Source organism: Lotus japonicus, chromosome 1, assembly GCF_012489685.1.
Source record: "Lotus japonicus ecotype B-129 chromosome 1, LjGifu_v1.2".
Taxonomy (NCBI): domain Eukaryota; kingdom Viridiplantae; phylum Streptophyta; class Magnoliopsida; order Fabales; family Fabaceae; genus Lotus; species Lotus japonicus.
The window spans coordinates 97949898-97971262 of record NC_080041.1 but is presented as its reverse complement, the minus strand read 5'-3'; the positions used below and the strand labels follow the sequence as shown (position 1 = coordinate 97971262).

The following is a 21365-nucleotide window of genomic DNA, read 5'->3' as shown; positions in this document are numbered from 1 at the left end:
AATCTACCCAACATTATCCAATCCTTATACCATATACTCCAAGACCAATCCTGAATCGAGAAAACAAAGCTAATTTTCAAAGCCTAGAAAGAAAGGATGACACATTTTCAGACAAAGGAAAAAAGGGACCTCCGCACATATGAAAATAAGTACTTGCCTTTAAGGTACTTAATATAAAGAATAGAGCTCCAAAGGAAATCAAGTTGAGGCAGGAGTTTATAGGCCAATTTATTTACCAGAACAATATTCATATGCCTAGAATATTTCACCCTTGATTCCCATGATATTTTGGCATAGTCATACACTTCTAGCTCACCAAATTGAACCTTCTGATTTCTCTCTCCTTTGATCAAATGAAGTTTCACGCAACTAAGTAATTTAGATTTACCATACGTGATACAATAAGATCTATACAACATTATAAAATATCATTGAAACAAAGAAATATTTCTAACACCAATTTCAAAAAAATCCAAACCATGTTTGAAAGCTTTCGCCCAATATAACTTCCAAAACAATTCACACAAATATTACAAGAGATACGCCACATCATCCCTTAGCAAAGACACCCAACCACCATACTAAAAGCAAGATTAATAGCTTCCAAGACATGACAGTGGCAGAGCATTGGAAAAATCTCTAGCATTATCTTACTTAAATGATATGGGGCTTGAGAAAGAAATTAAATTTTAGCGATCAACACTTATAAAATTGACTATTTTACTAAATCCGCCAATACTAATTAATACCACTATTAGCATTTAACCATAACCAACCAATAGTTTCATAATAGACCATAGAAAACGTTAACCACACTAATTATGATGTGATTGTGTTGTTTCTTGCCGAGTATAAGAATCCATCTATATTTTACTACCCAATTTAATTTCTTGTTCGTGAAGACTGAAAAGAACTGTGAAGGAGAAATGGATACTAGGACTTCATATTTCAATATACCTCAAATCTATTTTTTACTTCATTGTGTTTACACCATTTCTAATTTCATACATCATAGTTTTCTTTGATTTTACTTATATTTTTAGTATGTATCTCTTTTTATTTGTTCCAAAAAAACTCATTAAATAATTGAGAATCTGATAAAAATTATGAAGAACAACACAATCAATGATTAAAAAATAGAATAAAAATACTTAACAATAATAATTATTTTTTCTTGAGCATGATGAAATAAAATATACCATTTTTCACATGAAACCATAGATAAGTTTTCATAACCTCTAGATTAAAGTTTACACAAAACATAAATTTTTTAAGCTAGGACAAGACATAGTTTCCCAAAATAACAAATAGCTGAACCCAAAATTGTGATATAACACATTTTTCCAGAATGACAATTACTTCTTTGTAGTTGTTTTCTTCACTTTATTCTTCACCATCCCGTCAAGTGAGGTAAAAATCCATAATCAATAATCTCCATAGCCAAGAAAAGTACTTCATTTTCGTCATCAAAACAATACTACTCTGCACGCCTATATTAAATGATACCAATATTAGTGAACAATAATATGGCTACAACTGCACGTAGCAGAGGATCTAAATGATCAACCGTATCTACCTTTTCTCTTTGACATAATGTCTACTACTTCACAGCAAAAGAAGATACAAGAATTAAATATTCAAGCAATTGTCCATAATCTCCTCCATCAATACAATAGTTATAAAGAAAGTTTAAAAGTTGTAATTAGGAATGCAAGTATGTATCCACATGGATTTTTTTTCATAAAATACGAGAGCGAAGATGTAAATGAAAGTAGAAAAGTAAGCAGATGAAATTATACATATAGTTCATTTGCATAAGAACTTGATTCACAGAATATATTGACCTTAAGTAACAATATTTGTAAGTAGAAGTAATGGTCTCTTCCGGACAAAAAACCAAAGAACCAGCTCAAATAAATGTTGGGAACATAGAAACTCACACATGTTCACTTGATGTCCTGTGATTAACAATATCAAAGTTCTTGTGATTTTAAAGCACTATTAGATTCAACTAGACAATAAAATATTAAAACTTATGTTCTTACCGTGAGTAGACATTGAGAATCTCTACATTGTCCTCTTTCACAACATCCTTCAGTGAGATGAGGCTGGGAATGTAAGGAAAAACTTCATATGCCGATCCAGTCCGACGAACCATAAGAGTCCCATGAACCATAAGACTCTTGAAAAAAGACCTTTTGGGTTCATAGTAGATAAAGTAATTGTCAGAATGAAACATCAATATGGCATCAACCTTCTCAAAATGTTTCACAGGCCAATACAAACCACCTAAAGGCCAACAATGTTCGCCCCTAGTGTCAACGCTGAAAATCTTTGTCCAAGATTCCCCAATACCATATTCCTTCATAATCCACACTACAACAGGAATATCTTTAGAAGATGAATCACAGATGTAGAGAAATCCCTTTAACTCTGCCATGCTTATCCTTTTGATATCTGTGATTCCATTATTCTTAAATACACTAGGAGGACTTGGGAGGTATTCAAAGCTCTCACTTTCAAAGTTGAAACACAATATTGAACCTCTCCAATCATGAGAAACTATCCAATGAAGTACCCCATTCACACAAGTGGGAAATGTAAGGTACCTAATGAAAAGCCTGGGATCAACAACAACATTCTTCCATGTTGATGTTCCCACAGTATGAACTTGAACAACCAGATCCTTAGAATACCACAAAAAGGTACTACGTCTCGGTGATTCCTTCAAAATTCTCACCACCTTATATTCATTAGTTTTAGGTTGGAAACCAAAACCAACATATATTAGGGTTCCATGACTTTCATCATGAATACGGTGAGAATCTGGAAGTCTTATGAACTCGCCTGTAACTGGGTTGCTCACAGCTAAAGGATTGTTATTCAATGGATCACACAAGCAAATAAAGCCGTTACATGAATTCACCACACTATAATTGCTCTCACGAAAAGGGAGCTTGAATTTAGGGTCAAGCTTCCAGGGATTTCTACATATATGGTTGATAAAGATACGAAAACAACCACAAATATGTACCTTTTCTTTATCAACACCATCTTCAAACATATCCAATTGATCAAGTAAGTGTAGGGTTCTTGAATCATTGGACCGAATCATGACACCAGGTTTTGCTTCCTTGAAGTGCATATGGGTGAATTCTGGGTTTGAGATCAACGATTTCAAACTTCTACAAACACATTTGCATTTGAGAATAGACTTAAGGGGAAGTCTAAGAAGAATTTGGATTGTGATGTGTGATGGAAGATCGGTGAGAGAAGTTTCAAGGTGTTGAATTTCTGGATCAACAGCTTTGATCCCTGAGGCTCCAGTGAATCTATTTGGAACCCCTTTCTTTCTCATGGCTGCCGCTACACTAAGACTCTAAAACCCTACGAGTTTGTATTTATATTTAAATTTTATTTTAATTTAAAAGTTATATCAGAATTGTAATAATAATTAAGTAAATTTTAATTTAGAATAAATTGTATTAAAATATAAAGTATTTTAGTTAAATTTTAAAATAGTAGGATATTTATAACAATGATGTAAAAAATTAAATTCTTCCAACAGACTTACAAAACTAGACAAAGTTTAATTTGAAATTAAAGATAATAACACACTTACCATAATATTTGAATTATAATGTTAAGAAAATTAAAATTCTTTTTTGGTTACAAGAGGAAAGGAAGAAAATTAAAATTCTTTCAGCATATTAACACATGAACCTTCAAATTTGAATATGTGGTTAGTCATTAATATGAAAATTTCATTGATTCTAATATACAATGTTCAAGAATGAGGAGTCATTTTCATTTAGAAATGAGGAAACACAAAATGAAAAGATAAAATACTTTTAAAATTGGTGTATAAATTAAATATGCCATGAATTAATTAAAAGTAATATTAGAGTACTAATGCTGACATATATTTTTTGCAAGCGGAAAAAAAAAACTAACACCCCTGTCATTTAGTATAAAACATGGGGGAGTTCACCACAATAGAAAAGGATTGCTTTGCTTGTTGGACATCTTTCCTAATTTTCCAACTTGTGCATTACACCCTCTAGGAGCATGGAGAAAAGAAACCTCCCAATTGAGGCGTAGGAGTTGAAGAACATTAGCAATATCAACATAGAATTGGAACTAAACCCAACCAACCTACCTCAAAAGTTGATTGACCTGAAAGCTATAAAATTCATACTGAGCCTTCCTAAAATCCATCTTCTGAAAAAGAGTCAATTCGTGCTTGGTGACATGAACTTCTTCTAAGAAATCATCTCACATTTCTCATTTCACAACAAAGTCAAATTTTAGACTTCCCTATGAGTCCTTAGTCATCTCACCACCAATAATGCCACCGAAATTAAGAATACAATTGTCGTCAATGTTGAGCTTGGTCCAAGGGAAATAAGAGGAAATCTAGCAACTAGATTTTCATATATATATATATATGGTGGATCATATGATCACTATTAGTCATTAATTTGAGATTCTGAAAACCTCCAACAATAAATTAATGAACATAGTGGAGCGTCCATGCAACACGATCAAAGACGACATTGTTAAAACATCTCCAAATCCTAAGAATATGTGAGGAAAGCTACAAGGCATGCTTCATGATGAGTAGAAATATGCGGATAGTCACTCAAACAATGAAGAATATTCTCAAGTGGGAAAGATCATCTTCGACAACTTGATGTGGAGGAAATATTGCACTAAAACCTATACTCGTTGGTAGGCAACCTGTCAAGCACTGCCAACCAGGTAAAAAACTTGACCTTTTCAAGAACACCAATCTTGTAAATAAAGTTCAAGGGGAGGGGAGAATTAGGCTCATTATGTTGGTTGATCAACATAAGTGTCACCAAACCTTGTTTAGGGAATTTACCCAAAGTCCAAGTGTCACTCGTACTTAGAGAAGCGATGATCAAGATGGGAGAAAGTGTGTTTCTTGATCTTAGGGGAATTAGTTGTATGCAATATTAAAGTTCCATGATTAGTTGCTCAAAGATCAACAATACAGAGAACGATATAGCCAATATGCACAAAAGCCACAAGCTCACATAATCTACCCAACATTATCCAATCCTTATACCATATACTCCAAGACCCATCCTGAATCGAGAAGACAAAGCTAACTTTCAAAGTCTAGAAAGAGAGGATGACACATTTTTAGACAAAGGAACAAGGGCCCTATGCAAATATGAAAATAAGTACTTGCCTTTAAGGTACTTAATATAAAGGATATAGCTTCAAAGGAAATCAATTTGAGGAAAGAGTTTATAGGCCAAATTACTTACGAGAACAATATTCATATGCCTAGAATATTTCACCCTTGATTCCCATGATATTTTGGCATAGTCATACACTTCTAGTCACCAAATTGAACCTTGTGGTTTCTCTAGTCTTTGACCAAATGAAGTTTCAGAGAAGGCTATCGACAAAGTTGTAGATAGACCGGGGTAGCCACATATATATGGAGGGAGGAAACAAAAAAACTTTTCCAATCAAATCCTACCAATTCTGTTTAGAACCTTCTTCTTCCAAGAGTTGATTCTCCTATTGATGCTTTAAATAATGAAGTGTTCATCTACCTTCTTAGGACTTTTGTGAAGGATTGGAAACCTAAGGGTCTTACCCAGATCACTCGAACATGATATGGAGGAATGGTTTCTAAAATTATTTCCTCAAATCCTACTAACTCTAGGAGAACACACAATTCGATATTTTTTAAGATTTCCTGTAAGCCCAGATGTAGCCGAGAAGTCCTCCATAATAGAAGACAAAACTTGAACATGTATAGTAGTGGCATGAAACCATAGATAAGTTTTCATAACCTCTAGATTAAAGTTTACACAAAACATATACTTTTTAAGCTAAGACAAGATATATTTTCCCAAAATAACAAATAGTTGAACCCAAAATTGTGATAGCACATTTTTCCAGAATGACAATTACTTCTTTGTAGTTTTTTTTTTATGTGAAATGAATATTATAATTAGAAACCTGAGTTCAGAACAACTCAAGGCGAGGACCAAAGTACAAAAGATCATACAGAAACATCAGATGCACCCTGGAGCTATGCTAAAAAACCACCACCAACCCGCAGAATGACAAAGACAAAATCCCAAGAAAGAGCCTCATTAAAACCTTACTTGGAAAAACCCAGGGGGATAAAAACCAAGCAAGGAAAAAGAGTGCTACAATCTTGGGAATGCCATTCTGCCACTAATCAAAACCAAAATGTCAAAATTTATACAAGCTCGGGCCATGTAGCGAAATTCGGAAAAAAAACATGTCATTTACTGTCAAAACAACAACAGCGAAACAGCCAAAACAACAGTAAATAGCAGCACGCAAATTCGTACAGCACCAGCAGCTACAACAACAAGCACCAACATCAACAACAAAACAACAACCAAATTCATACAGCAACAGCAGAAAACAACAACGGCAACCAGCAGCAAACGGTAGCAACAACAATGACAGCAACAACAGCAACAGCAAAAACAGTAAATTGACACTCCCAAAAACAACTGGCAAGCAAGCCATCTCCATGGATTAAGTATTCCAAGAAACATCGAACATTTCCATTCCAATCTTTTACCTGCAAACAAAAATATAATTATGAGGGAAAACACCTTACATCAACACAATTAGAGCCCTGAATAGACCCAAACCGGCTCCTTTCAAAAGCAACCTTGCTTTGCTAACTCGTCCGCCTCCGCATTCCCTTCCCTCAAAATATGATTTACACCAATACACGACACCAGCGGCATAAAAAAATCAATCATGTTCAACTCATTTGTAAGCTTCCAAGGTCTAATTTTTTCTCTTCTTACCTATCCAACAGCTAGAGTAGAATCGCTTTCAAACTCCACTGAAGACACCAAAAATTGTTGACAAAACTAGAGAGCATAAAGGGTAGCCAACACCTCCGCCTCATCAGCTCGCTGAACTTCCACTTTTCTAGAAAATTTGCCAAGCACTGCCCCCGCCCCATTTCTCAAAACACCACAAAGTCACCACCCAAGAAAACTATGCCAAGATGGCCCAAGACGTGGGTCTTTCGTGCCTCAAAAAATACTCTACGCTCCGCCAAAGTATGTGGACCATAGACATTCCCCACCATTATTGAATGTTCATAGTTCGGTATCTTCAACGTCAACAAAATAAAATTAGTGTCAGTCACCACTGTCAGAACTTGGATGTTGTTTTCCTTCCACATACACAAAGGCCTTCCTGCTGATCCAAACGAATAAACCCCCACATGACGCAAATGCAAACCTTGCGCCCACTTTTCTATTGTTCTCTGTCGCTGCTCATTTAATTTATTTTCTTGAAGAAAAAGTATTTCTGGTTTCAGCTGCTAAATTGCCTTTTTCACAACTTCCCTCTTCGTTGTTCCTCCTAGCCCACGTAAATTCCATGTGAGCCAAGGCCCCGACATCTCAATTAAGATGAGGGTGATTTTCACGGATTTGAGCTTCCAAGCCTCTCAACATGAGTGCTTCAGAACCAGTGGTTTTAAGCCTAACTCATTTCCAATCAACAAAACTCGTTGCGCGCGTGTTGTCACCCCATCTTCACCTGTCACTGGTTCTAGATAATCATATGGCAAATTTATAGGTTTGTTTTTGCTGCCCTTTGGTCGTCCCCTCTGCGAGCTTTTCTTGGAAGAATTTGTGTTTGGGGAATTGTGAGGCGTTGGTGTTGTTAGATCAGCCGGCAATATTTCTAACTCTTTGGAGGGCGAATGTGGTTCCTGGGAGGCGCACGTTTGAGGGAGAAAAGTGTTGCCAGTGGAAGTTTGCCTGGCTATTTGGTGAGGAGAGGTCCGAACATATTGTTCTTGGTTGCCATTGTCATGTAAGTTGAACGCAAAAGCAAGAGATGCTATCAAATAAGTTGCAAACCTCAATAAATCAATTTTATTGTGAAATCCTTGGGGCAAACAAGGCCTTTGCAATTGTTGAACTTGAAGTGGGTCCCAGTAAGTTGAGTAAAGAGGCCAACTATATTTTTGAGTCATATCCTGTGAATTGAATGAATAACCTGTAACAGATTTGAAATAAAATTAGGATATTTAAAATCATAAGGGAAGATTTGATTTTTGAATAGCTTATTTGCTTCTGCTTTTGTATTTCTCTTCCATTCCTCAATTTCCTCCGCCGTATAGCCAGTTTATTTCAAAACCTGTAACTGCTCCAAGACTTCCTCCTGCGTTGAAAGCTCCAATCAATGCGTCAGAATTTGAAAAAAAAAATTATCCCCCTTCTGGTGCAAGACCGGTCGGTCATGGGCTGCCGCCACCGCCACCGCCGGCGAAGCGAGCGAACCCTGGCATAGATGGGTGTCGCGACCATCCAACATGAAACCTGGCTCTGGCGGGTCTGTTGGATCCGTTGCTGATTGTTGTTCCTCCACATCCACCATGCTTTGAAGCCCTTCTAATTTATCATTCATGAAAACTTCATCTTCTTCTCCTAATTCAACATCAACAACATAGTCAAACTCTTTATCCAAACAATGATCTGGAACATGTAACTCCTCAATGAGTATGTCGTCCTTATGCTCCGAATCATCACCGAAATCTGTAGCATCCTCCGAGTTTTATAGCTTCACCAACGTTGATGGCATGGTTTCCATCTTTCCATAATCATAAGCATAGTCATCTTTCTCTACCAGAATCACACATGTCGTGCCCTCCATATCTACTGACATTGAAAAACAATGAAGAAGCGGATGATGCATGCAGACAAGAATACGAGCAAAATCAGCCCTATGGCGTTGTTTGGTTGCGACATCCAAATTCACAAATCTGCCAAGTCTTTTCCCAACAGATGTAAAGAAATAATCCGACCATAAGCCTAGCGGAACTTGCCATAGACGAATCCACACCAATTGTGCAACCCCAAAGGTAAGCGGAGTACACGGATGAAAATCTGTTAACTTCTGTTCCAGGAAAAAACTACACTCTGCTAGAGTATCCTCCATCTCCTCCTTACTCTCAAACTCTAACAAAACCTCATCTGCACCAAGTGGTATGAAGTGAAAATTGTACATACGAATTCGAGCAAGTTCGTCCTAGATGACATAAAATGGTTTAGCCTCAAGAGTACGAGATCGAGCACAGCTTTGGTACCAAAGAGTATCCATATCAGAGGTCTTAAATCTCAATTGTCCAACACCTGGTTGTCGTGCATCCTCACGAGCAATAGACTCTTCCTTTGGTGGCACCTCTTTTGTGGCCGGAAGTGCTTGGTTCGGTTGTATCTTAGGTCGCCATATTTTCCTGGAAACTAAGTTTGTGGTGGCTTGTTTAGGTTTTGCCCTTTTTACCACAAGATAATTGCAATCCACCTGAAGACCATTGAGAATACGAATTGCCTTCCATGCCTTTTCATCATTCTGAAACCGAACAAATCCATACCGGAAATGTCGCTGCAATTTTCTCTTGAATTGGATAAAGACATCTCTCATTCTCCCTGACTTACCAAAAATTGTTTTCAATTTTAACAAGGTAATCCTGTCACTCAAACCATCAACATAAACTGAGAAAGACAACCCATGTGTCTTCACGTTCTCATGATCATGAGATGTCGTCTGACGTTGAAAGCTTTCATTTTCCGGAACCGTCGGGATGCCCCCTGTTTGTGTTGATCATGTCGATCATAGCCATGCCGTGTCTGCCACTCACGTTGTGTTCTTTTAGGCTCCTTACGCCGTCGTGGTGGCCATGATGGCCGTTGGATATTCCTTGAACTTGAGTTCCTCTCTCGTACGTTTGGATAGTAGCCATTTGTTCCGACCAAGAACATAGAAAGAAGGTATAGTACCTAGAGTGAGAGGATTGCAATGAGAGAATCTAGAGAGAGAGAGCGTGTAACCGCTTAGAGAGAGTGTGTAACTGAATCTTGAGTTTGTTATTCATGAAATGAGCTAAGAGTCCCTTACAATTGGTAACGGCCCCTATTTATAGGTTAGGGGTTGGGCCTGGCGTGTCTAACTATCCTTAGTGGGCCGGTTGGGCCTCTCGGAGGAGGCCCAAACCCCTGGCTTGTGCGTCGCCTTGGGGCGAGCATCCCTGGGCGAGGGCCTCTGGGGTCTCGCCCAGTCCACAAGTCCACAAGACACCGAGCTCGAAGTATGAGAGCTAAGAGTGTCTTTAAAACAAAGGCGACAAGCATAAGAAAAACTAACTAATGCCAAAACTAGTGATCAAGATAGGTTTCCAACATGGCGTAGTAAACAACGCTAAAGCTATATTTTGACTTGCTCGACAGATTCCTCCGAGTCCACAAGTCCACAAGGGGCTTGCGGCGACGGCACTTGACTTGTTCGCCCAGCTGCAGCCGCGACCGTCGTGAATCATGGTGGCTTGACGTGTGTAGGCCGCGTGTAATATGCTGAGGAAATGCAAAGGTCAGCAAATCTGCAAAATCTCAACCGCTGCCCTCGAAACGTCCCCTCAAATCACAATAAAGCCTGCCAATTTGAATTTAAACCAATCAGCCGTTGTGACTTTCCATTTAATGTGCCGCTCCTATTTCCCCAAAACCCGCAATTTTCACAACAGTAATCATTTCCCCTGTCATCATGGTGCACGACTCTCCACCACCTTCCCACGTTCATCAACAACCACCCAAAGAAACCTTACACGCACCCCCTTTCAACAGTCATCCCCTTCTTATAAAGACGTTGTTCCCTCACCCTTTACTACTTTCACAACCCCAACTCTTAGCGACCTTTTTTGCACACAAAAACCCTGCAACAACCCACCATTCTGGCGCCCACGACGCGTGTCTTCCTTCCAGTTGTCTCCCCGCTGCTCCACTTTCCGGTGAGTTTCTAGAACCTCAAAGTCACTTTTATTTCTCTCAAGATCTCGTACTTTCCCTTCCTCATGGCATCAAGACGCCAAGGCAAAAGCTCCTCCCGTGGCGTCACCGTAGCCACTCCTCTACGGTGCACCCCTCCGGTCAACCTTCCCCCTCCTGAGGGAGTTCCCCTCGACACAAAGGGAATTGCCACTTTTCGACTTAAGTCCTTCGAATCTTTACTAACCTCCAATCACCACAGACGGCGCCAAATGTTCCGGCCAAGAACATAGAAATGAGGTATAGTACCTAGAGTGAGAGGATTGCAATGAGAGAATCTAGAGAGAGTTAGTGTGTAACCGCTTAGAGAGAGAGAGTGTAACTGAATCTTGAGTTTGTTATGCATGAAATGAGCTAAGAGTCCCTTACAATTGGTAACCACCCCCTATTTATACCTGGCGTGTCTAACTGTCCTTAGTGGGCCGGTTGGGCCTCTTGGAGGAGGCCCAAACCCCTGGCTTGTGCTTCGCCTTGGGGCGAGCATCCCTGGGCAGGGCCGCTGGGGTCTCGCCCAGTCCACCATTGGAAGCAGAACCCGTTCGCTGCCACCGCCGATCCGACCGCTGGAAATGCCCATGTGCCGGCCACCGCCGTGATCAGATCCCCCACCGTGAAGGCACCCAATCAGAGCCTCTTTCTCTACTCCCTCTCTCTCTCATCTCTCAATAGGAGTAAATTTCCTGCTATGTTATCTTAAGGAGAAGTACAACATCAAGGACTGAGTGGATGTAGGTAAATGTCAGTTTTGCTGCCCTAAACTTGGGAGTATAATGCCATGTGACAAGAATTCAATAAGGAATGGATTATGAGAATCTTACATAGACAGAAACAAAAATCTAGTTGTAACTTGCTTCTTTTGCATGATGGATGATTACTTCTTTGTAGTTGTATTCTTCACTTTATTCTTCACCATCCCGTCAAGTGAGGTAAAATACCATAATCAATAATCTCCTTAGCCAAGAAAAGTACTCCATTTTCGTCTTGAAAATAATAGTACTCTGCCCGCCTATATAAAATTATACCAATATTAGTGAACAATAATATGGCTACAACTGCACTTAGCAGAGGATCTAGATGATCAACCGTATATACCTTTTTCTCTTTGACATAATGTCTACTACTTCACAGAAAAAGAAGATACAAGAATTAAAAATTCAAGCAATTGTCCATAATCTCCTCCATCAATACAGTAGGTATAAATAAAGTTTAAAAGATGTAATTAGAAATGCAAGTATGTATCCACATGGATTTTTTTTTCATAAAATACAAGAGTTAAGATGTAAACGAAGTTCTCTTCCCAAAAGTTGTTCCAAGGCATAAAGAAGATCTGGTTCAAGAGGGAGAAGACGTTGTTGTCGGTGGAGTAGCATTTGTGGAACTTTCAGCTTTTAAGAGGCAAAGGCGGTTAGGAATTAATTTGTTAACGGCTGTTGATAATTCATCTTTGAATACCCTTTATTTTCGGCTTCTTTTAGGGGGTGAGATGGCTCTTAAGGTGCTTCTTAATGGCAATTTCAAATTGTGCTTATCTTCTGGTGAGAGGTTTTCAATTAGAACGTGTTTTGGGGAGATTGGAGTGACTCTGCAAGTTCTAAATGGGTCTTATGTTGTGTCAAGGTTTGCCCCTGTTTCTTCTTCTTTTGTTAGACCCTCTGTTGTTCCGCTTTCTAATGGGTCTGAGGTGGAGATGTGTTCGCAAGCTGTAGAGGATACTGCTGCTGCTAGCGGGTCTTCATTGGTTGGGGATCTAGGAGACTTAATGCTTTCATCAGACATGTGTTGCTGGGATCAAGAGAAGCATGGGGTTGAGGTTGCTGTAGTGGTGGAGGTTGACGAGTTTATGGAAGATACAAAAGTTGAGGTTGATTTAGTTTCTTCTATTTTAGAGCCTTCTCTTCAGAGGCCTCGTGGTCAACCCAAAAAAAAGAAAGAGGTAAAGCGGGCTCTCTTTAATGTTCCTCGACGGCCTCGAGGGCGACAAAAAAAACCCAAGGTTGGTGTTGCTAAGGAAATTGTGCAAGTGTTACCTTGTGATGGTATAATGGAAGGTGTTCGAGATGCAGGGTCGTTAAGGAGAGAGTTGATGGTTTATCCAGTGGAGCTTTTTAAACCTTATGGCATCATGACTAGAGCTCGGAGTGTTGTTTTATTGGGGAAGCGGTTGGGTATGGTTTTTGATTGCTCAGACGATGTTGCCACATACCAAATTGCTGCCCAGATCAATGCGCGTAGATTCTCTTAGGGTGTTTATGGTATTTTTGAGGTTTTTGATTTTGTTCTTGGGGACATTTGAGGGCTTTGGGTTTTTTCATGTTCTTTTGGGCGGCTATGTTTAGGCTTGGGCGTTTGTGTTTCTTCTTAGGGGTTTGGCAGGGTTGGTTGTGTTTTGTTTTTAGGGGTGGATTGGGTTTTTTTGTGTGTGGTATTTTTCACCCTCTCGAGGCAGGTTGCATATCTCTGATTTTTTCCTCATTAATACTAACACTTTTTGCTTTTAAAAAAATGATTTAAATGAAAGTAGAAAAGTAAGCAGATAAAATTATACATACAGTTCTTTTGTATAAGCACTTGATTCACAAAATATCCTGACCTTAAGTAACAATTCGTAAGTAAAAGCAGGGTTCTCTTATAAAATATTAAAACCTATGTACTTACCGTGAGTAGACATTGAGAACCATGTCCAATTTCACAACATCCTTCAGTGAGATGAGGCTGGGAATGTGAGAAAAAAACTTCAAATGCAAATCTAGTCCCACGAACCATAAGACTCTTGGATAAAGACATTTTGGGTTCATAGTAGATAAAATAATTGTCTGAATGAAACATCAATATGGCATCAACCTTCTGAAAATGTTTCACAGGCCAATATAAACAACCTAAATGCCAACAATGTTAGCACCTAGTGTCAATGCTGAAAATCTTTGTCCAAGATACCTCAATACAATATTCCTATATAATTCACACTACAACAGTTGTATCGTTAGAAGATGAATCACAAATGTAGAGAAATCCCTTTAACTGCCATGCTTATCCTATCGATATATGTGATTCCATCATTTTTAAATACATCAGGAGGAGGTGGGAGGTATTCAAAGTTGTCACTTTCAAAGTTGAAACACAATATTGAACCTCTCCAATCATGAGAAACTATCCAATGAAGTACCCCCTTCACACAAGTGGGAAATGTAAGGTACCTAATGAAAAGCCTGGGATCAACAACAACATTCTTCCATGTTGATGTTCCTACAGTATGAACTTGAACAACCAAATCCTCAGAATACCACAAAAAGGTACTACGTCTCGGTGATTCCTTCAAAATTCTCACCACCTTATATTCATTAGTTTTAGGTTGGAAACCAAAACTAAGATATATTAGGGTTTCATGACTTTCATCATCAATTTTGTGTGAATATGGAAGTCTTATGAACTCACATGTAACTGGGTTGCTCACAGCCAAAGGATTACTATTCCATGGATCATCACACAAGCAAATAAAGTCATTACATGAATTCACCACACCATAATTGCTCTCACGAAAAGGGAGCTTGAATTTAGGGTCAAGCTTTCAGGGGTTTCTACATCTATGGTTGAAAAAGATCCGAAAACAACCACAAAATTGTACCTTTTCTTTATCAACATCATCTTCAAACTTCTCTAGTTGATCAAGTAGGTGTAGGGTTCTTGAATCATTGGACCGAATCATGACACCAGGTTTTGCTTCCTTGAAGTGCATATTGGTGAATTCTGGGTTTGAGATTAATGATTTTAAACTTCTACAAACACATTTGCATTTGAGAATATACTTAAGGGGAAGTCTTAGAAGAATTTGGATAGTGATGTGTGATGGAAGATCGGAGAGAAAAGTTTCAAGGTGTTGAATTTCTGGATCAACAGTTTTGATCCTTAGGGCTCCATTGAATCTATTTGGAACCCTTTTCTTTCTCATGGCTGCCGCTACACTAAGACTCTGCTACACTATGACTTTAGAACTCTAGGGGTTTGAATTTATAGTAAAATTTACTTTAATTTTAATTTAAAATTTATATCAGAATTGTAATAATAAAGTAAATTTTTTTTTTGAAATAAATAATAAAGTAAATTTTAATTTATAATAATTTATATTAAAATATAAAGTATTTTAGTTAAATTTTAAAATAGTAGGATAATTATAACAATAATATTTTAAATTTTAATCAGACTAAAATGATGTCAAAATTAAAATTCTTCCACCAAACTTCAAAACTAGACAAGGTTTAATTTGAAATTAATGATAATAACACACTAACCATAATATTTGAATTATAATGTTAAGAAAATAATGTATTATGTAAGCTTATACTATCATGCATAATACGATATACCAAGCGAGCCTTTATAAAAACACCAAACCTTCATTTTTAGCTCTTTGGAGTGTTGCTACTGATGATTTACACTCATAACTAATGATTTCCACTGTACTCAACACATTAACAATGGGTAAATACGAAAAATTACATAAACATTTGTAACACAATACATTTTAATATATACCACCCAGTACCCGATCACATCTTGGATGCCGATTATTCCAGTTTCAGAATGTATTGTGCGAGAATCGACCTCAAGAGCCTTTTCCAAATTGCTAAACTCATTATATATATTTTTTAATAAATGTAATTACCCTAGAATGACCTCATAATTATGGAGGGAATAAGTATGATGATTTGTGATGAAAACATGATCCTTTTAATGAGCTAATTAAGATAAGATCTACGTCATAAAAAAATGGGCCTTGAAATGCGTGTTGCCACTTGCAAACCCAAATCTGTGAGGGAGTTTAGAAAACACTGATTTCTTCTTGTAATCAAACGAAGCAGATTTGGAGTTGCGAGTTTGAACGTGTGACCCGTTGACATCGGACTCATCGAACGGTTGGAGACTGTTCCATACGAGGGTGACAAAACCAAACCAGAGAGAGCACCATAATAATCCATTTTTTGTTTGTTTGTTTGTTTCGGGAATCTGAGAACCAAACAAGCCCTTATCATAACTCTATCTATCTTTCTCAGGCCCAACCAAACCATTTCCTTCTTCCTTTCTTCTGTCATTCATTCTCATTCTCCTTCGTCACTTCGTTCGGTACTCTCTCTTTCTCTTTCTATCTACCTCTTTGTCTTTCTTTATTGCTCGTTCTGCATGCTTTTTCTTTTTTTATATATTGGCTAATAGACCAGGAAATTCACGTGCCCATTTGTTTCATCATTTGACTTTGTACCTTGAGATTCAAAAGTTGCGATCTTTCCAGGTGGGGTTTGCAAATTTTGATTTTGGGTCAGCTTGATTTGATTCTGAATTCAGGTTGTTTGTTTGAATTTTATGATTTGCTTTGATGGTTGTTGGTGAAATGATAATACATGATTTTGATGTGATGTGGTTGTTTGTTGTAATATAGGAAGGAGATTGGTGTAACTGGACTAATAGGTAGTAGTCCTGATACATCCATGTTATATTCTCTTCCTCTCTTTGATTGAATCAAGCTTATTGTTTTGACAATTTGAAATTTAATCCTGATTCATGGATTAGATGTTTTTATGATCCCTGTCTTACTCAAAATATAATACTGTGGGTTTGATTTGTTGAAAGCTGTTTGAATTGTTGGTTTATTTTTGTTATGAGAGCAACTTGGATGTTGATGCTCTTGGATTTGCTCATTCATTGGTTTCAATTTTTTTTCCTGGAGACATGAAGTTTGTTCTTTTAGGTGAACATTGGTCGATATCTTCTGTACACTTTTACACTTGTAAATAACCCTGTCTTCCCTTTTATGTTTTTGGCCTTTAGAGTGCCTTACTAACTAGCCTGTTCTACTGAAGCTAGCTAATGCTAGAACTAGTGAATCATGCAGCTGTCTATATCTTGGCTGTAAAGCAGGACTTGATGATGACCGTATTTTTCTCATGAGATGGAGAACATCATGGTTTTTTTATTATAGATAGAAATTGAAGCTTTTCCATTCCCCCTTAAAAATTTCTCTAATTCTTATTTGGATATGGAAGCTGAGTTGAATATTATGTATTGTAGAGTTTCAAGAATACCTTCTAAACCTTTTCTTAGTTTTTGAGTTAGGCCTAACTCAACCCTAAAATATAGCATATGGGATGAGTATTTTATTGTTCTCCGACCAAATTAACTCATCCTTGATATGATGAATAAAATGTTGCAAATTTGAGGGGATATGTGTGTGCAGCAGGTTGACAAAAAGTATATCCTATACAACAAAAAAGGGTAGAACCTTCTACATTATTTCTATTGTCTGCCCAATTTTTTACCTTCTTTCTGAGCATTGAAGCTATTGTAGACTTGTAGTTGAGGCTTGTTGCTTGCATGCCCAATTAGTTAAAATTGGAAGTTTACAGTTTGGCTTTAGTTGTAGTTGAAGCATGTATGTTTTGTTCATAGAATGAAGGCTGAGGATAAATGAGAGTAAAAAAAGGAACACCAGTTTGCTAGTACATTGAAATGTAAAGAAGTTCAATCCTTTTCCTTTGTGTTTTCACTTTTTCGTGAGATATCAATGGAATTTTACGATTGGATTTTATGGCTCAAACAAGTGAATGACTCTTGGATAGGTGGAAAGGTCCACTAGATTATTTTGCCAATGTTGTGCTTATCATACTTTCTTGATCTTGATGGAGTTTTTATGGAAGTGCTGACTTGTTGTTTCTAGAAAGATTGTCATATATTGAACACATTTTGATACTATGTGTTAAGGTCCCACATTGACTGGAGAGTGGAGATATTGCTAAGCAAGTCTTTATAAATGATAGAACAACCCTTACCCCTAAGATATCTTTTGTGGTAGAGTTAGGCCTAGCCCGTTCTCTAAGATGGTATCAGAGTCAATTCTAGATTGTTATTGGTCCATCCATGATGGGCCACCCGTTGAAGTTTGAAGTTCAAGGATCAACCTAAGTCGCAATTGTTTTAAGAAATATTAATGAAATCAATCTAGACGGTGGTTATTCCGGGATAAGTTGATGAAAGTTAATATGCACCGTAGAAATATGTCCTATGATGGGCATTTGGTTATAACCACAAAATATCAAGTTTGCAATCTCCACGCTCTAGATATCTAGCGCTGGGCGTGGTGTAGAGTTATGACTAAAGAAGTTCTTTTAAAGAATAGTGCAATCCTCGCCCCTAAGCTAGCTTTTGGTGTAGAGTTAGACTTAGCCCAAATTCTAAGACTATCTTTGTACTTGGTCCTTTTTAATAAGAATGAAATTGCATTCCTTTCTAGTTGATTAGTTTAACAATTTAATTGGTACTCCTTTATCTGTTTTTGGGGGAAAAACTCTTTACACATGTTGCTATATAAATTAAGATTTATACATCTACAACTTTTTTCCCTCCCAATTTAATATGACAATATCACATTTTGCTTTCATGTGTTCACTGGATTTTGTTGAAATGAACTGTGCTGTGATTTTGTGACATTGCAGTGATTACTAATTAGCACCGAAAATGAGTGCGTTGGATACAACTAGGGCAGAACTTGGTCTTCTTGTCTTATATTTGAACAAGGCTGAAGCAAGGGACAAGATTTGCAGAGCAATACAGTATGGTTCCAAATTTTTGAGCAATGGTGAACCTGGTACTGCCCAGAATGTTGACAAATCAACCAGCTTGGCACGAAAAGTTTTCCGTCTATTTAAGGTAAGTTTACTTTTTATTTCTGAAACATGCTAGTTCATCCGTTAACTTCTTTTTTATTTTGGTACTCACAATGTATAATGGGATTTCTCATTTGTATCAATTTCTTTGTGTATACTGTATCCCCTTCGATTGATTTGTTCAAAAAAGACAAGAGATCTGTTATATACATAATAATTTGTTATTTGGTTTCTGAGGGAGGACATAATTGGAAAAGGATAAATTGGAGAATGTCTTGCATTAGTCAGTTATCCCCATCCCAAATTGGAGGGCATATTTGTTATACTGTATCCCCTTCATTTCTTTTGTTTAGTATTAGTCAGTTATAAAATCAAATAAACATTTGGGCATAGAAAAGCATGGTACAATTGATTAGTTCATGTAATAACCACCACTCATTGTATTTCTAATGCGCAGTTTGTCAATGACCTGCATGGTCTGATAAGTCCAACACCACAGGGTACTCCCCTCCCCTTGATTCTGTTGGGAAAGGTATGAGAGTTCTAAGAACACCTATCACCTTTTCATCTTTAATTCATTTTCCTAATGTGTTAATTGATTTTTTTTTCAGTCCAAGAATGCATTACTCTCCACTTTCTTGTTTCTTGATCAATTTGTGTGGCTTGGTAGGACCGGCATCATCGAGGTAGGAAATACATGTTTTCATTGGCAACCTTTTGTTTATTTCTGTTTTATTATATCGGGAATACCATCCAGCAATATACAACAATTGTGTTGCTGACTACAGAACAAAGAACGTACCGAACTACTTGGCCGGATTTCTCTTTTCTGTTGGCTGGGTTCCTCAGCGTGCACCACCTTGGTTGAGGTTTGTTCCTTTCCTGCTAAAACGCGTGCATCAATAATTCCCTCTTATTTCTTCACTTTTTTTAACCTTTGTATGACATGTTTTACTCATTTGATCAGCTCGGGGAGCTCGGAAGACTCTCTACATCAATGAAGAAGTTAGAGAAAGAACTCAAAAACACTAACAAATATGATGTATGTTGTCCATGCTAGTGTATAAATTCTTCAAAGTTCCGCCTTTGGTGGATTTCAACCCATGATTATCTTACTTATTTGTGGACTCATTACCTGTGGGTGCAGAATGAGCAATACCGCGCCAAGCTACAGAAGTCAAATGAGAGGACACTAGCACTTGTCAAAGCAAGCATTGATATAGTGGTAGCAGTTGGACTGCTTCAATTGGCACCCAAGAAAGTCACTCCTCGTGTGACTGGAGCATTTGGATTTGTTTCATCTCTAATATCTTGCTATCAGGTGCCTGCTAGTATAGTTATATTTAGATTTCTACATGCTTTTATTCTCATTGGGTGGATGAAGTCCCAAAATAGTTGTTTGTTTTATTCCTTATCAGTTTTTTTGATTTAAAAACCATTTCCAGAAACCAGTTTACTAAAAGGAAAAAAACTGCTTAACAAGATGTTTTGGGTTGAAAAACCTATGACTTGAAAATAATAACAAAAGCAGTGAACGTCTCCGGTGTTTTGCAAATTTAGTTTTAAAAACTATAAACAAGAACAGTTTCTATGATCAGTTTTTCAAAACTGTTCCTATCAAACAAGTTTTTCTCTTTTATTGTATTTTGAAAAACTGAAGATTGTTTCATAAAACAGTAATCAAAAGGGTCCTTTTATGCCCTATCTGTGTACATATACCTTTTGCACACAACTAAGGAACAAGAAGCTAGAGTTAGAGACAAAACTAGCACTTGGCAGTTATGCTGAAGAGCAGAACAAATGTGTTAGCAAGGTTTATAATTATTTCAGTTTTTCAACAGAAAAAATGCGTGTCCCTCTAGATCAGTGGAGGGTCATGGATTTTCTTTTGTGCTGCAAATTTTCTTAGAAGTGTTACTTTCACTAACAAGGATCTCTGGTTTGTTCAATGCAGTTGCTTCCTGCCCCAGTCAAGTCTAAAACATCTTAAACATGGAAGAATAGACTGGTTCTCGTCATGCTTCATCGTTGTTAAATAATTATATGAATTTGTCAGGAAATGTTGATTGGTATGAACATAGACCAACTTTCCTCTTAGTAGAAAACAATGGCATGTTTAAGATTGTCTTCAGAAAACCTTTACATTGTTTGGAGTATGTGTCTATTTTGGTCTAAAGATATATGCAACATCAAATTAGTTTTTCATGTTTTGTTGTCACCAAATGAATCCTTCAAATGATATCAAATTGGTAATGGCATTGAATTTATTATTAACCAATGTGCTAAGAACCTTGGAAGAATCACACCACAAAAGTTAGTTGTTGTAGTTCTAGAGCCCAAGACCTTATAAACCCTACATTAGAATCTCATGCTTCCAATGTGGGACTCAAGTCTCATACCATACAATTAAATTCTAACATCCTACCACGCTCCGTGACCCTGGTGCCCACACGGGATGGTTGTGCACTAGCCCTGAGTGAACATTGCAATGTCGGCGTCACCACCCACACCGCTCGTGGAAGACTATGATACTAATTGATAAGAACATTGGGACAAGCAAACCACAAAAGCTCATTGTTGTAGTTGGAGAGCCCAAGGTCTTATAAACCCCACATTAGAATTTCATACTTCAAATGTGGGACTTAAGTCTTATACCATGCAGTGAGGTCCTAACACATAGTTAGGTCTGTGTGTATTTTCATCACATTTTTTTCTATTTTAGGGTGAAAACAATAAAATATGAAGTTCATTTTGTGATGGTTGGAAAGTCATCAGCAATATTGTCTGATGTTCTCCACCAACATAATCACCTGTACTATCCACTTCCCGGATTCTC

The 21365-nt window shown here is 37.5% G+C and overlaps 2 protein-coding genes across 4 annotated transcripts; one reads left to right on the top strand and one right to left on the bottom strand.

Annotated features, from left to right (window-relative positions):
- Positions 1-2041: 2041 nt before the first annotated feature.
- Positions 2042-3358, bottom strand: LOC130714331 (F-box protein At3g07870-like). Its single transcript, XM_057564234.1, has one exon. It carries the CDS (start codon positions 3356-3358, stop codon positions 2042-2044), a length of 1317 nt encoding a protein of 438 aa, XP_057420217.1.
- Positions 3359-15650: 12292 nt separating this feature from the next.
- Positions 15651-20734, top strand: LOC130728197 (peroxisomal membrane protein 11C). 3 transcript variants are annotated; one of them, XM_057579569.1, is made up of 8 exons: positions 15651-15995; positions 18359-18572; positions 18987-19061; positions 19141-19215; positions 19318-19398; positions 19497-19571; positions 19677-19850; positions 20484-20734. In XM_057579569.1, exons 2-8 carry the CDS (start codon positions 18381-18383, stop codon positions 20517-20519), a joined length of 708 nt encoding a protein of 235 aa, XP_057435552.1. In that variant the 5' UTR covers positions 15651-15995; positions 18359-18380; the 3' UTR covers positions 20520-20734. The 3 variants fall into 3 exon arrangements, with proteins under 3 accessions (XP_057435552.1, XP_057435553.1, XP_057435551.1); XM_057579570.1 differs by having other exon boundaries at positions 15991-16161; XM_057579568.1 differs by lacking the exon at positions 15651-15995 and adding an exon at positions 16023-16214.
- The last annotated feature ends 631 nt before the right edge of the window (positions 20735-21365 follow it).